The sequence below is a fragment of the Drosophila teissieri genome, chromosome 3R, assembly GCF_016746235.2.
Source record: "Drosophila teissieri strain GT53w chromosome 3R, Prin_Dtei_1.1, whole genome shotgun sequence".
In the NCBI taxonomy this organism is placed as follows: Eukaryota; Metazoa; Arthropoda; class Insecta; order Diptera; family Drosophilidae; genus Drosophila; species Drosophila teissieri.
In genome coordinates, this window is record NC_053032.1 from 28,230,707 (window position 1) to 28,243,711 (window position 13,005).

The 13,005-nt window shown below is 45.2% G+C and overlaps 6 protein-coding genes across 6 annotated transcripts; 2 read left to right on the plus strand and 4 right to left on the minus strand.

The window, feature by feature from the left end:
* Window positions 1–2,740: 2,740 nt before the first annotated feature.
* LOC122621460 (elongation of very long chain fatty acids protein F) lies at window positions 2,741–3,802 on the plus strand. The gene is made up of 2 exons (XM_043799317.1): window positions 2,741–2,986; window positions 3,177–3,802. Exons 1-2 carry the CDS (start codon window positions 2,762–2,764, stop codon window positions 3,744–3,746), a joined length of 795 nt encoding a protein of 264 aa, XP_043655252.1. The 5' UTR covers window positions 2,741–2,761; the 3' UTR covers window positions 3,747–3,802.
* A 570-nt stretch (window positions 3,803–4,372) lies between these two features.
* Window positions 4,373–5,195, plus strand: LOC122618945 (elongation of very long chain fatty acids protein F). The gene is made up of 2 exons (XM_043795539.1): window positions 4,373–4,573; window positions 4,632–5,195. Exons 1-2 carry the CDS (start codon window positions 4,373–4,375, stop codon window positions 5,193–5,195), a joined length of 765 nt encoding a protein of 254 aa, XP_043651474.1.
* Window positions 5,196–6,119: 924 nt separating this feature from the next.
* LOC122619182 (elongation of very long chain fatty acids protein F) lies at window positions 6,120–7,246 on the minus strand. Its single transcript, XM_043795939.1, has 2 exons — window positions 6,897–7,246; window positions 6,120–6,831 (listed from the first exon to the last, which is right to left on the minus strand). Exons 1-2 carry the CDS (start codon window positions 7,110–7,112, stop codon window positions 6,259–6,261), a joined length of 789 nt encoding a protein of 262 aa, XP_043651874.1. The 5' UTR covers window positions 7,113–7,246; the 3' UTR covers window positions 6,120–6,258.
* Window positions 7,247–7,575: 329 nt separating this feature from the next.
* Window positions 7,576–8,552, minus strand: LOC122619179 (elongation of very long chain fatty acids protein F). Its single transcript, XM_043795937.1, has 2 exons — window positions 8,272–8,552; window positions 7,576–8,209 (listed from the first exon to the last, which is right to left on the minus strand). Exons 1-2 carry the CDS (start codon window positions 8,497–8,499, stop codon window positions 7,643–7,645), a joined length of 795 nt encoding a protein of 264 aa, XP_043651872.1. The 5' UTR covers window positions 8,500–8,552; the 3' UTR covers window positions 7,576–7,642.
* A 390-nt stretch (window positions 8,553–8,942) lies between these two features.
* On the minus strand, window positions 8,943–9,973 carry LOC122619180 (elongation of very long chain fatty acids protein F). Its single transcript, XM_043795938.1, has 2 exons — window positions 9,689–9,973; window positions 8,943–9,624 (listed from the first exon to the last, which is right to left on the minus strand). The coding sequence occupies exons 1-2, from the start codon at window positions 9,914–9,916 to the stop codon at window positions 9,058–9,060; spliced, it is 795 nt and encodes a 264-aa protein (XP_043651873.1). The 5' UTR covers window positions 9,917–9,973; the 3' UTR covers window positions 8,943–9,057.
* Window positions 9,974–10,601: 628 nt separating this feature from the next.
* Window positions 10,602–11,126, minus strand: LOC122621652. The gene is made up of 2 exons (XM_043799591.1): window positions 10,966–11,126; window positions 10,602–10,904 (listed from the first exon to the last, which is right to left on the minus strand). The coding sequence occupies exons 1-2, from the start codon at window positions 11,056–11,058 to the stop codon at window positions 10,713–10,715; spliced, it is 285 nt and encodes a 94-aa protein (XP_043655526.1). The 5' UTR covers window positions 11,059–11,126; the 3' UTR covers window positions 10,602–10,712.
* Between the last annotated feature and the right edge of the window lie 1,879 nt (window positions 11,127–13,005).

Consider the following 13,005-nt stretch of genomic DNA (forward strand, 5'->3'; position numbering starts at 1 on the left):
TTAACTAGCATGTAGTTCTGAGTGTTGTTTTGGTCTGCGCTTTGTGGTGCCCATTTAGAGGTCCCACTTCCGTTCCATTCCTTCACCCGGCGTGAATGATAATGGCATAGGCATCCCTTTGGTGCGACGCCCCCTCAAGAAGGGGGGAAGCAAGGGGGGTGGTGTACTTGGGGGTGGGTGGACTGACTATGGCCATATGTTCTTGGGGGCCTGGTGTCCTGTACTCCCCGACAACCCCCTCGCCGCTGACCTCAATAATAATTTCGTCTAATTGCTTCGTAATTATGCCGCGCACATGCTTTTCTTGATTCGCCCGTTGTTGGTAATTCACTTGGCCCCCACGGTCACCTTCCTATCTTCGCTGGTGCGTGCTCTCCTCGCTTTCGAGCTCTCCAGGATGAGGACGTGGACGTGGACGTGGACGTGGAAGTGGATGTGGTGGCCTCAAGTGGGCGATGGTCGGTGGTCGGTGTTTGGTGGGTGTCTAGTGGGTGGACTTGTCCGAGGCGGCCATTTTCGCATATTATTATTTGTCTCTTTTGTTTTGCGCAATTTTTCGTCATTTGCTTCATTTTCTGTCATTAGAGGCATTTAACTTTTTGCTGTTTTGCCTCTTTCCGATTTGCCTTCATTATTCAGGCGACCGCCGGTGTTTTCGCATTTCGAATTCAGGCCGACGGAAAAACTGAGCAAATGGATTTTCCTGTGGTCAGGCTGAAGCAGGGCAAAAGTGTACAATTAAATTATTATTGCAGCGATAATAACATACACTTTTATTATACAATATAATGTGTGGAAAATTAAATATGCTTCTAGTGTTTATTTACCTTAGTGTTATCCTGAGTTTTAAGAAGCTTAGTTGAATTATTTTCTAGAAGCATGAGAAATTCTCCATATTTGCTTACCTTTTAATTGCAACCCCTTCTCGCATATTTAAGAGCTGCAACCCTTAGGAACTTCCCTTCCCTTACCAATTTTTTGGCGAGTTGCAGCCAAGGAGCGTATCAATGTGTGTCAATGGGCTGTTGCCTCCAATTGAATCCACCTGTCCGCTGGCGGAGTGCAGAGCTGCCGTCGAGCTCTATTTGTGCCCTGACATGCAGGATATGCCAAGTCATTTAGATGGAATCGCTCACATTTTTAATGACAACTAATGCGAGTGCCCTTCACCACCCACTCCCCCTTTTCAGCGCAGCAACCTAGTTTTTCGGGCCCGGCTTAATCACATTTGCAGGAGCTCTTTCGGGCACAAGTGTGTATGTCTAATGCGCAAAACTTTTAATTGAGTTTAAAATTGCATGAAGATGGGACGAACCGAAGGTCCTGTGCCAATGGAAATCGGCAACCGTAATTACACGCGAGTGCGTATGCCACGTATGCGCGCAGTTTTTTGAGGTGTGTCGGTTTCAATCTCGGTAAATTGCCCATGAAATATTAACTCAGCCATAATGAGACGCAATTTGTGCGTCTCTCGCAGTTTGGCCAACGAAATGTGGCAGGCGTGTAAAATACCACACACTTGAAAAGACAAAGGTTGAACCATTTGAATTATAAATGGTGTGGCTTTATGTCTTCGGCCTTTTGCCACACCACTGGCCATGCACCTGTCCACCCAAAATACAATGAAAAACGAAGCGCCATAATCCGCCTTATTCAGCGATCAAAGGACACTTTCTGCGACCCAATTATGGCCATGAAATTGTGACACATCGAGGCCTCGCTGCACTCGCCCCCGCCACACTTTCGCTGTAATCCAGTGCGGAATGAAAAATGACTCAATTTGCGATGGCCGGCACTCTGCTTGCCACACAACACACCACACACCTCGTGGCACAACACAACCCCCAATCGCCACAAATAGTGACCCATCCCAGTCCAGACACTTGCATAAGCGGCAGCAACGCCATTATTTTCATTTCCACCATAGCCACAGCACCTTAATATGAAGTAATTCTACTTGGCGCACGGATAGTTAGTGGAAAATGACTTGGCTTATGGGTGAAAATTCCCCATTTTCTTGCAACTTCGCATCGACAAATGGCTTTTCGGCTGCATGGCACGTGCAAAAGCAAAAATACAAAAGTGAAGAGTGAAAAGGAAAAAGGAAAACAAGCGAGAATATATGGATCGAATATTTCGACTGCCAGATATCCGCTATAGAGATTTACACCATGGTGCACCATGTACCATGTACCATGCAACATGCACCATGCCCCATGTCAAAAGTTGTTTAATTGGAATTCTCAGAGGCGTGAACAACGTGCATACTCGTAGAATGCGTATAAAACAATTACAAGCGGAGAATCGATGTTTTATTGCCATGCTGGCGATTTGCACTTTTCAAGTGCAGCGAAACTTGAACTTTTGATATAAAAATTATAAAAGTTTAACTAGGTTTTGGTATGTACTGGACATGGTGAGTGAAAAAACCCCTTTTATGTAGCTGCTTCAGGCGTCAAAATTGTTAGAAATAATAATCAACACAAATAAACGTATATACTGCGAGTACCGTATAGCAAGTGTAGCCATATATACTATATAGCAAGTGTAGTCACATATACTATATAGCAAGTGTAGTCTTATATACTATTGCTAAATTAGAATTTATGTTAATGCCGCTCTTCTTTATGCTGCGCGCACTGCTCGAATTTCCAATTCAATCGCAGCGCACTTGGTTGAGCATAAAAGACTGAACCCTGATTAGTTGCCAGTGAAACATTACCTCGAGTGGAAGCGGATCGACTCTGGACTTACCTTCAAAATGGCTGATTTTCTCAATGGCACCCTGATCACCTCGGAAGATCCTGTCCGCCTTCCACTCATCGGCAGTCCATGGCCCTCGCTCACCATCGTTTCGATCTATCTGCTGTTCGTCTTGAAGGTGGGCCGGAAGTTCATGGAGAACCGAAAGCCCTACGACCTCCGTGGCGTCATCAGGGCATACAACATCATGCAGATCGTCTACAACAGCGTTGTTCTGATATGCGTAAGTAAATAGAAGCCAGATGGTCATGGGGCAGTACGGAAGGCACTGCGTACAAACACCATTCACATAAACTAGCTCACAGCTATGCCAACCTTAGTTGTGTGTAAATTTCTTAGATTTTTATATTAACAAATGAAAATATTGTTTGGAATTGACTTTGCTTTATACTTACCACATCATTTGCTCCCAGGGTCTTCACTTCTTGTTCGTGCTGAAGGCGTACGACCTGCGATGCATCACCAGACTGCCGCTGGACCACGAGTTTAAGAGCAGGGAAAGAGTGCTCACCTACGCGTACTTCTTCAACAAGTTCATGGACCTAATGGAGACGGTGTTCTTTGTGCTGCGTAAGAAGGATCGCCAGATATCCTTCCTGCACGTCTTCCACCACCTGGTCATGTCCTTCGGCGGTTACATGCACATCACCTACAGCGGCTATGGCGGCATCCTCTTTCCATCGTGCCTGCTCAACGTGGCGGTCCACGTGATCATGTACTCCTACTACTACCTGTCCTCCGTCCGCAAGGATGTGCAGACGAGTCGCTGGAAGAAGTACATCACCATCGTCCAGCTGGTGCAGTTCGTCCTGGTGCTGGCGAACTTCAGCTACACCCTGATGCAGCCCAACTGCAATGCCTCGCGACCTGTGCTATATTTTGGCATACTCATATCCACGACCTTCATCCTGATGTTTGCCAACTTCTACGTTCACAACTACATATTGACCGGCAAACAAAAGCCCGCGTTAAAATCCGAATGAAGGCGAAAATCCTTCGAATGTGAGTGTGTGTTTTGTGATACCGAAAAACTAATAAACTTGCATTGGAGCACTCAGCAGCAATGCTGCACTAACCAACGCATCCGCAGCTATATCAGTACTAGCCGTGACCAAGTTACACGCTAGTCTTTTAATATCTTGGAGTCACTTAGCATATCCACGAAGTCCAGTACTTAAAAATCAAAGTGTGGATACAACGCTCCCTGAATTCCCATTTAAAATGCACACTGCGGCATACGAATGTAAATGCTACGTTTATAGAACCATTGTAACAATTTGTTTTGCCAAGCACTGAACACTTTTTCCAGTACAGTTCCGGTTTGTATGACTGATTTAAAATAAGCCTAAATTACATTAAAAACGATAGACTGCTTGCATTTCATACAATGTAACAGCTCAAGAGTTACCAGCAAGAATTTGTTCACCAAATTTCCGCAATGGGAACTTCAACAACGACCTATGTATATTTCAGTTGAAATGGTGACGTGGTCGCATAATGTAATTCCCAAAAATTCAGTTCATTCTGCGCCACATAAGTTCTAGACTCTAGAGCCCAATTTCCAACTTGAAGTAGTCACTTTCGATCGCACAACTCGAGTGGATTCGCCATGCTCGCTCCGGCAGATCCTGTAAAGGCGCCAGTATTCGGCGATCCTTGGGTCACCATGGTCACGTTGGGTAGCTATCTGCTGTTTGTGCTCAAGGTGGGCCCCAAAATCATGGAGAAGCGAAAGCCCTTCCAGTTGACTGCTGTCATCAGGGTCTACAACATATTCCAGATCCTCTACAATGGCGTAATACTCGTTTTAGTAAGTATTTGAAGTGGGACTGACCTTGGCAGGACCTGATGGAACTGCTACTTTTCAGGGAGCTCACTTCCTGTTTGTCCTGAAAGCCTACAAAATCAGCTGCATTGTCAATCTGCCGATGGATCACGAGCATAAGGATAGGGAGCGTTTGATATGCATTTTGTATATGTTCAACAAATTCGTGGACCTTGTGGAAACGGTGTTCTTTGTGCTCCGCAAGAAGGACAAACAGATATCCTTTCTGCACGTCTTCCATCACTTTGTGATGGCATTTTTCGGATATCTGTACTACTTTTTCCACGGCTACGGTGGCGTTGCGTTTCCACAGTGCCTGCTAAACACCGCCGTCCACGTGATCATGTACGCCTACTATTACCTATCTTCGATCAGCCAGGAGGTGCAGCGCAGTCTCTGGTGGAAGAAGTACATCACCATTGCCCAGCTGGTCCAGTTCGCGATAATCATGCTCCACTGTACCATCACACTGACGCAGCCCAACTGCGAGGTCAACAGACCCCTGACCTACGCATGCGGATTGCTGGCCGGCTTCTTTGCCGTGATTTTCAGCCAATTTTATTTCCACACCTACATAAAGCCAGGCAAGAAGTCATCGAAACATTGAGTTCTTACTTATGAAAGCACCCCAACATAATTTTGTATTTTAACCACAGTAGCCTCTCTTTTGTTTAAACACTTTACCCATTTTATGGGGTAAATAAATTAGAAAAAATGCGTTTTTTTAGCGGCAAACTATTTTTATGGCCGTCTCAGCACTGCCATGCAAAGGGTAGATATAAAAATAGCTAAAAATCGAATGGAGAAAGGGGAATGTATGTAGGCATGTGACTGCCGAGGGAACTACACAATGCACGTTTAATGTCATTTAAAACGGCAATTACTCAGCACGCTCGGTGGCTCGACCAGTTGGATACCCCATTCCGAATGCGGACGCCAAGGACGAAGGACTAAGGACGAAGGAGCCGAAAAGCCAGTGCCCAAGTGGCGACCAGAAGCAGGAACCACTGCACTTGGCTGCGGCTTCGCTTTAATGTTGCTGCATGGCCGCAATTATTCAGCTGGCACTTTGACTCTGATTCTCCGATTCGCCGCATGCGATTCCTATGCAAATTCGGTCGGTCGGCCACGGGTGACCCTTCCGGTGCCATAAATCGCCGGTGCTGCTGGCCAGGCTGCTCGCTCCTAATATTCTAATTAAAAGCAGCATGGAATGACCAGAGACGTGCTCGGCACAAAATCCTGCGGAGCATGCAGATCACGTGCAAAGAATACCCCCACCGAGTACGAGTAGTCGAGATGTGGCCAATGGGATTTATTCCGGACGGAGTCCAACTCCTTGACCTTCTCGACTGCATTTGAATTAACTGTCGATGCATTTGAATTCATCTATTATTCAAACGGCGCATATGCAAATCGACGAGCACACTCAGAGAAACTTGTTAGCATTAGATGTGTCACTTTATAATTACAATTAATTTAGGAAAAACCAATGCAAGTACAATAAAAATATTTCTTGATTACAAAAGAATTCTTTTTGAACAGGCCCAAAGTTGCCAATTTTATGAACCTAATTTATGAAAGTTGAAAAAAAACGTCTCACTCTTATGCATAGACATAGTGATGTACATTCGAATTACTAGCTTTTAATCACAGTGTAGCAGGTGCATTCAGTTGACCTTGCCCTTGGACTTGGCCTGCTTCGGTCGAATGTAGGTCTTTATGTAGAACTTGGAAAACATCACAAACATGAAGGCGCTGGCCGAACTTATGACGTAGATGACACCCCGCGACGCCGAGCAGTTGGGCTGGAAAACGGTGTACATGCAGTGCAGGAACATCATGAGGAACTGCACCAGCTGGCCAACGGTGAGGTACTTCTTCCACCAGAGGCTCTCCTGGACATTCTGGCTCTGCGACGAGGCGTAGTAGTAGCCGTACATCACCATGTGCACCAGCACATTGAACATGCAGATCAGGAAGACGTGACCACCGAAGCCATAGAAGCGGATCAGCAGGTGCGACGTGATGACCATGAACACGTGATGGAACACATGGAGGAACGTGATCTGGCGCTGTTTCTTGCGCAGCACAAAGAAGATGGTGTCCATCAGGTCGAGCAGCTTGTTCAGATGGTACAAGTACGACAGGGTCCTTTCCGTGGACTTGAGCTCATGATCCTGCGGCAGGACCTGCATGCAGCTCAGGTTGTACGGCTTCTGCACGAACAACAGGTGAAAGCCCTAAATAGTGCGCAAAAAATCCATTAAAAAGGTTTAAAAATATTGATATCCTACGAGCTACGTACCCACACGAAAATCAACGTATTGAACAGGACCTGTCCGATGTTGTAGAACTTGAGGACACCGCGCAGCTGGAGGGCCTCATGCTTGTCCATCAGCTGCCTGCCCAGCTTCAGCACAAACAGCAGATACACCGCGATGATGATCACCGAGGACCACAGACTGCCCGCCAGCGGCAGCTGGACAGGATCGGCCAAGGGCTTGTCGAACACCTCCAACATTTTCGCGCACAACTTATCGAGTGACTCGAGGTTTGCCTTCTGTTCTTTCTTACTTTCCCGCTGGCCACTATACTCTTACCTATTTGCTAATTACATTAGTGCAAATTTCCGGTATGTTTAACCCACTATCAACCTTCAACTTGAATACGCAAAGCACTGCAATCGCACTAACCTTAAGTAACAGTTCAACTATGTTTTGATTTTCCATATTTTATTCAATCAGCAGAGTGATTGCTTAGAAAATGACTCCTTTTGACATTATTGTCATTGCAAAAGAAAAGAGTTTCAAGTTTATATAATATTGGCGTGACCCAATTAAAAGGGTATTACGCATATTCAATAGCTTCTAGCAGTCGAGTGATAGAAAGTTCCAGAACCCCACAAATACCTCCCATTGGTCTACAAATGTATAGCTAGTTTAAGAAAGTGTAGGAAGCTTATGTGTAAATGATAGAAATCGAACTTATTGTTTACAAGCAGCCTTTAAAAGGTAACATTTATTCATTTAAGGAACTTTCACATAGTTTCGATCATCGTAACAGCGGCTTCGCTTTCTTGGGAAGAATGTAGGTGCGGACGTAGAAGTTGCTGAAGAGAATTATAAATACTACGGAGATGAGTGAGCCCCAAGTGGCCGACAATCTAGCCGTTTGGCAGTCATCTTGGCGCAGGATATAGACGCAGTGGGAGAACACTATAACGAACTGGACGAGCTGCACGACTGTGATGTACTTCTTCCACCAGAGATCACCACCCGAGTTGCGATTGAGGGAGGACTGATAGTAGTAGGTGTACATCATGGTGTGCACAACCACGTTGAAAGTGACCAGGAAGAACCCATGGCCGCCGTATCCATAGTAGTACATGTACAAAAAGCCTATGTACACCATGTACACATGGTGGAAAACGTGCAGGAAGGATATCTGTCGATACTTCTTTCTCAGTATAAAGAACACGGTCTCCAGCAGGTCCATCAACTTGTTGAAGAAGTACGTGTAGCTGAGCCATCGCTCCCAGTTCTTGTACTCATGATCCAGCGGCAGATTGGACATGCAACTGAAGCTATAGTTTCCGGGGCCGAACATGAAGTAAACAGCCTAAGAGTTTAGAGATAATTATAATAAATATTATATAGTTTTTAAAAGGGTGCATTACGTACACAGATCAGCAAGATGCCATTGTATGCTATTTGCACGATGTTGTAGATCTTGATAGCTCTATCCAGATTGTACGGCTTTCGGTTCTGCATAAACAACGGACCCACTATCTTTATGAGGACCAGGTAGACTCCCAGTATGGTCAGCACGGGCCAGTGGCTGCTGGTCAGGGGCAGACGCACAGGATCCGGCGGAGTGCGGTTCAGGAAGTCCAGTATATGGGCAAACATGTCGGATATCTAAGTGTTATCGGCGTCGGTGAAACCGCGACTGATATATCATACATCATTGAAATGGACTGCGACCGAAGACTGAAATAGTAATCTACACTTAAGTGTGCGTTTCTATTATACAAATACCCACGTAAGCAACACCTATTACGGCGACCATATAGGAGGGTCACAAAAAAGAAAAGAAATTTTTAAAGCTTTGAATGCCGGAAATGCTATCCACTGTCTCCTGGTTACGAAAGCTGAAATAATGCATTCATAGTCCACTTTCTAATGTAGTCCAGTTTTTGACGCAATAACTTTATATAATTCTACACAAGTCTGAACTTATAATGCAAAGGTTATTCATATTTATGTAGAAACAATCAAAACTTTCGAAAAAATCAACTGAAATAACAACGCATCATAACCGAATTTTAGTGAAACCAGTGAAATACCAGTAATTATATATTAAATTCAAATATATTCTTATGTGTTTTATTAAGTTCTTAAATTATAATAGGAATATCTAAAGAGGTCTAAATGCTTCGCAGAACACATTCGCTGACTGGCTCTAGCTTAGATGGTTTTTGGCTTGCTCTTCTTGGGCCGGATATAGGCATGAAAGTAGAAGTTACTAAACAGGATGATGAACACAACGGAGATGCTGCCGGCACAGGTCGCCGAGAAGCGGGCGGATGGACAGTCCGGTTGCTTTAGCGTGTAGATACTGTGCGCCAGGACGACGCCGAACTGGATGAGCTGGACGATGGTGATGTACTTCTTCCACCACAGATCGCCCTTCGAGTCGCGATCGAGCGACGACTGGTAGTAGTAGCTGTACATCATGATGTGCACGACGACGTTGAAGAAGCACATGAAGAAGCCATGTCCCCCGTAGCCGTAGTAGTACAGGTACATGAAGCTGAAGTACAGCATGTACATGTGATGGAAGACGTGCAGGAAGGATATCTGGCGATCCTTCTTGCGCAGCACGAAGAACACCGTTTCCAGCAGATCGAGCAGCTTGTTGAAGAAGTACGAGTACGTAAGCCAGCGCTCCCAGGTCTTGTACTCATGATCCGGCGGCAGGTTCTTGATGCACTTGAAGTTGAAGTCCCCGGGTCCGAGCATGAAGTGGACAGCCTGTAAGTTGGAAGATCCATATTCGATCCGCTTCGTGATAGTTGATATTTCAGGGAACACTCACGAAAAAGGACATGATAACATTGTACAGGATCTGCATGACGTTGTAGACCTTTATCAGGCCGCGCAGATCGAAGGGCTTTCGATGCTGCATGACCTTTGGCCCCACTATCTTAACGAACAGCACGTAGATGGCCAAGATCAGCAGGACGGGCCTGTGGCTGGCCAGGAGTGGCAGGCGCACCGGATCGGGTGGGGATTTGCCCAGAAAATCCACTAGATCACCCAACATTGCGACTCTGTGTGTGCTTGCTGTGGGTCGATGGAAACGCGACTAATGTCGTGCTGGTTTAGAGGCTTCGATTAACACGCTTCATTCATATGCTAATTTAGGCGTGAGTACGAAAAGCGGGCTTCACCAATACTCGAAGCACGCGACAGATGCATGATATCGTTTATTTGCTGTGAAGAGATACTTTCGCTATAAGTTTTGAAGAGCCTGCCAACTGGCGTATGAAAATAGCCATGAAAACTGATTCCCCTTGGCTTTAAATCAATACCCATAATGCACAACTTGGCAGCAACCTTCGGAACTTTAAACATGATTATGGAAATTCCATTAAAAGTTTAATGGGCTCCCGCGTAATGTTCGAAAATCACGCACATGCGAAAAGAGGGGCGGCGGTTTTGGTATCGCATCGGGTTACGCAGTGGGCGTGGCCAACGTGCAAGTGCAGCAATTTCCATTGAAAGCGGATGCGGAAATGGGACGTAAACAAATACCGCCACATCACGCACATCCGGTGCAACAAAAGTGGCAACAGCCAAAACAAACTAAATACTAGAACTAAATACGCTCGTGCACCCCCAGCTAAAGTGCGAATCTAGTGCACTTATTTAAAGGCAAGAGTGCACTAAACAAGTTTATATTAAACCTCTATGGAGAAAACCGCCTTTTAAAGAGTCTACCAAAGTCGTTGGGTTTTTTATGGGCGGCTTGCGTTTAATGGAAATGAGCTGACGGCGAAACTAGTTCAATTAGATACCAGTGGCTCCCTCATAAAAATGAAAAATCAGGCCAAGACCAATCACTCGTCGTCGGCCGTCTCACTGATGGCCACGTACTTCCGATCCTTGATGATCACCGTTTGCATGAGTGGAGGTGTGACCTTCGGAATGGGTGGCACTTTCTCTTCCCTCCTCTCAGTTTCCTGCTGGTTAGCCATCTTTTGGGCTGCTCTTAGCAGATATCTGTACGGAAACCGGTTCACATAGCAATCCTGCAAGATTAGTTAAGAGTTTACATATTCCACTTATGTAAGTAGTCAGTTGCTTTCGTACTGGACACACGTAGATGAGCTTTAAGGTGTCAGGATCCTTCACCATCTTCCTAGTTCTACGGTTGCACATCGAGCAGGCGGAAAAGGGCGGCATTTTTCTGGTGATTTACTTAAATAATCAAGCGAATTGCTTCAAATGGCGAATGATAAAAAATGATTGTGACAGTGACAGCTCAAACTTCAGTTGCTTTGTTTTTCTTCTTTTTCGATAAGCCAATTTCTTGCAGCATTTCATGAATATGCCAGGGCTGCGGAATTAAAACTTAAATGAAGCAAATCCGAAATGCATCCCAGGAATGTTCTCGACATTCATTAGCATTTGTTGCCAAATTGCTGAACTTTTTAAGTGCTTTGATTTGCATTGCACTGTGAATGGAATGTGGATGTTGATGTGGATGTTGATGTGGGAGTGGGTTAGGGTATCTAAAGCTCTGGCTTGGCAACAGCACCCAGTTTTCAAGTGCATTTGCATCCAAAGTTGAAAACTGAAACCGAAGTCTGTAGCTGTGTAAACGACCTTTGATGTGGGCCTGGTTGGTTGGTTGGTTGGTTGGTTGGCTGGTTGGCTGGCTGGTTGGTAGTTTGCTAGTTGGTTCAGTCTCGACTCGTATTCGCATTAACGCCATTAGGCCAATTTGGCACTGTGCCCTGGCCCCGAAAAGGCGCACGGAGAACTTTCACAAACAAAGGTAACAAACGGCGGCAGGATGTGGCAATAGCTCTTCTCCTGGGCCACCCAGAAAGCCAACCGAATCTGCCCGAGAAGCAGCCAAGAGTCAGCCGTTCCACTCCATGCCACCATGCCACTCACATGCCAATGCCCGTGTAAATAAAAGTCAAGTGAGGAAAACAAATAAATTAGAAGCGCATCCTCCGCTCGTTGGCAACGGGCATTTCTCTTCGTTATTGCGCGACTGCCTTTAATTACGACACCAGGCGGCTGAAAGGAGCTCCCAGTTACAAAGTCCTGCCCCGGGGATTCCCCCCCCATTTTTCCACTTTCCATTGCCCCTTTTGGCCATTGCCTCGTGCTCCGTACTCCGTGTGCCGCCACAGCGCAGCATCCTCAATTTATGTTTATTTGAAAGCTGTTGCACTTGACTAATGTCCCCCGTCCTGGCCTCTCGTCCTGCCACTTAGCAGGATGCGGCGACATTCTCAGGCTCTTGGACTCTGGCCATCTGGTATTTAAGCCATCAAATCCACATCATTTCGGCCAGGAGGCTATGCAGGATGAGCAAGTGCCACCTAAATGGTTGTCTAGATACTCGTAAGAAATGCCTATTAACTCTTACTATATTAAAATATATATGTGATAATAAACCAATTTGTATCTAATAATATTAGATAATACATATAATAATAATATACTCAATATATCTAGGGATGCAGCTGGAAATATAAGAAGTTTAGTTTACTGACTATAATTACTGATTTTATATGAAAGTTAAGTATAGTTGATGCGTGCCTGTTCCCTAAACAACACCATCAATAAAGAAATCGATCTATTGATCCATAGCCCAAGCAGATCCCTTGTACTGGACTACCCAGAATAAATTCGATTGTAATGGACGGCGCATTTGATTTATTAGTTTTCTCATTAAACAAATTGTTGAACAATGCCGGCCAAAGAACAATACACTGTGCGACATTCCATGGCACACGAACACATATATGCATATATGTACATACTTTCGCCCAGCACTTGCGTTTATTTATGTAGATTGATGGTCATTCGTGTAAACACATCCATTGACGTAAATTTGAATAAACATTTTCATTAGCAAAATGTCCATGAGCCCCCGGAGACAGTCGGAGCTTGATATCTGATGGGCGATGGACGATGGTAATGATGACTTGGCAATCACATTTGCTCAATTGGATTCGACTTGGTCGCTGCCCTGATTTTGGGTAATTTATTACGCCGGCTAAAAGTGCCAATTACAAGGCATCCGATTCAATCCTTTCCACGATTCCCTGGCCAGCAATTGACTTTTGGTCAAAACGGTAAAGGCCTATTATCAACAGCTAATAAGCAGCT

Coding starts and splice junctions, on each gene's coding strand:
- LOC122621460 (XM_043799317.1), top strand. CDS start 2,762: ATGGCTGATTTTCTCAATGGCACCCTGATCACCTCGGAAGATCCTGTC. Junction 2,987..3,176: donor ACAGCGTTGTTCTGATATGC/GTAAGTAAATAG, acceptor ATTTGCTCCCAG/GGTCTTCACTTCTTGTTCGT.
- LOC122618945 (XM_043795539.1), top strand. CDS start 4,373: ATGCTCGCTCCGGCAGATCCTGTAAAGGCGCCAGTATTCGGCGATCCT. Junction 4,574..4,631: donor ATGGCGTAATACTCGTTTTA/GTAAGTATTTGA, acceptor GCTACTTTTCAG/GGAGCTCACTTCCTGTTTGT.
- LOC122619182 (XM_043795939.1), bottom strand. CDS start 7,112: ATGTTGGAGGTGTTCGACAAGCCCTTGGCCGATCCTGTCCAGCTGCCG. Junction 6,832..6,896: donor ATACGTTGATTTTCGTGTGG/GTACGTAGCTCG, acceptor CGCACTATTTAG/GGCTTTCACCTGTTGTTCGT.
- LOC122619179 (XM_043795937.1), bottom strand. CDS start 8,499: ATGTTTGCCCATATACTGGACTTCCTGAACCGCACTCCGCCGGATCCT. Junction 8,210..8,271: donor ATGGCATCTTGCTGATCTGT/GTACGTAATGCA, acceptor CTAAACTCTTAG/GCTGTTTACTTCATGTTCGG.
- LOC122619180 (XM_043795938.1), bottom strand. CDS start 9,916: ATGTTGGGTGATCTAGTGGATTTTCTGGGCAAATCCCCACCCGATCCG. Junction 9,625..9,688: donor ATGTTATCATGTCCTTTTTC/GTGAGTGTTCCC, acceptor TCCAACTTACAG/GCTGTCCACTTCATGCTCGG.
- LOC122621652 (XM_043799591.1), bottom strand. CDS start 11,058: ATGCCGCCCTTTTCCGCCTGCTCGATGTGCAACCGTAGAACTAGGAAG. Junction 10,905..10,965: donor AGCTCATCTACGTGTGTCCA/GTACGAAAGCAA, acceptor CTAATCTTGCAG/GATTGCTATGTGAACCGGTT.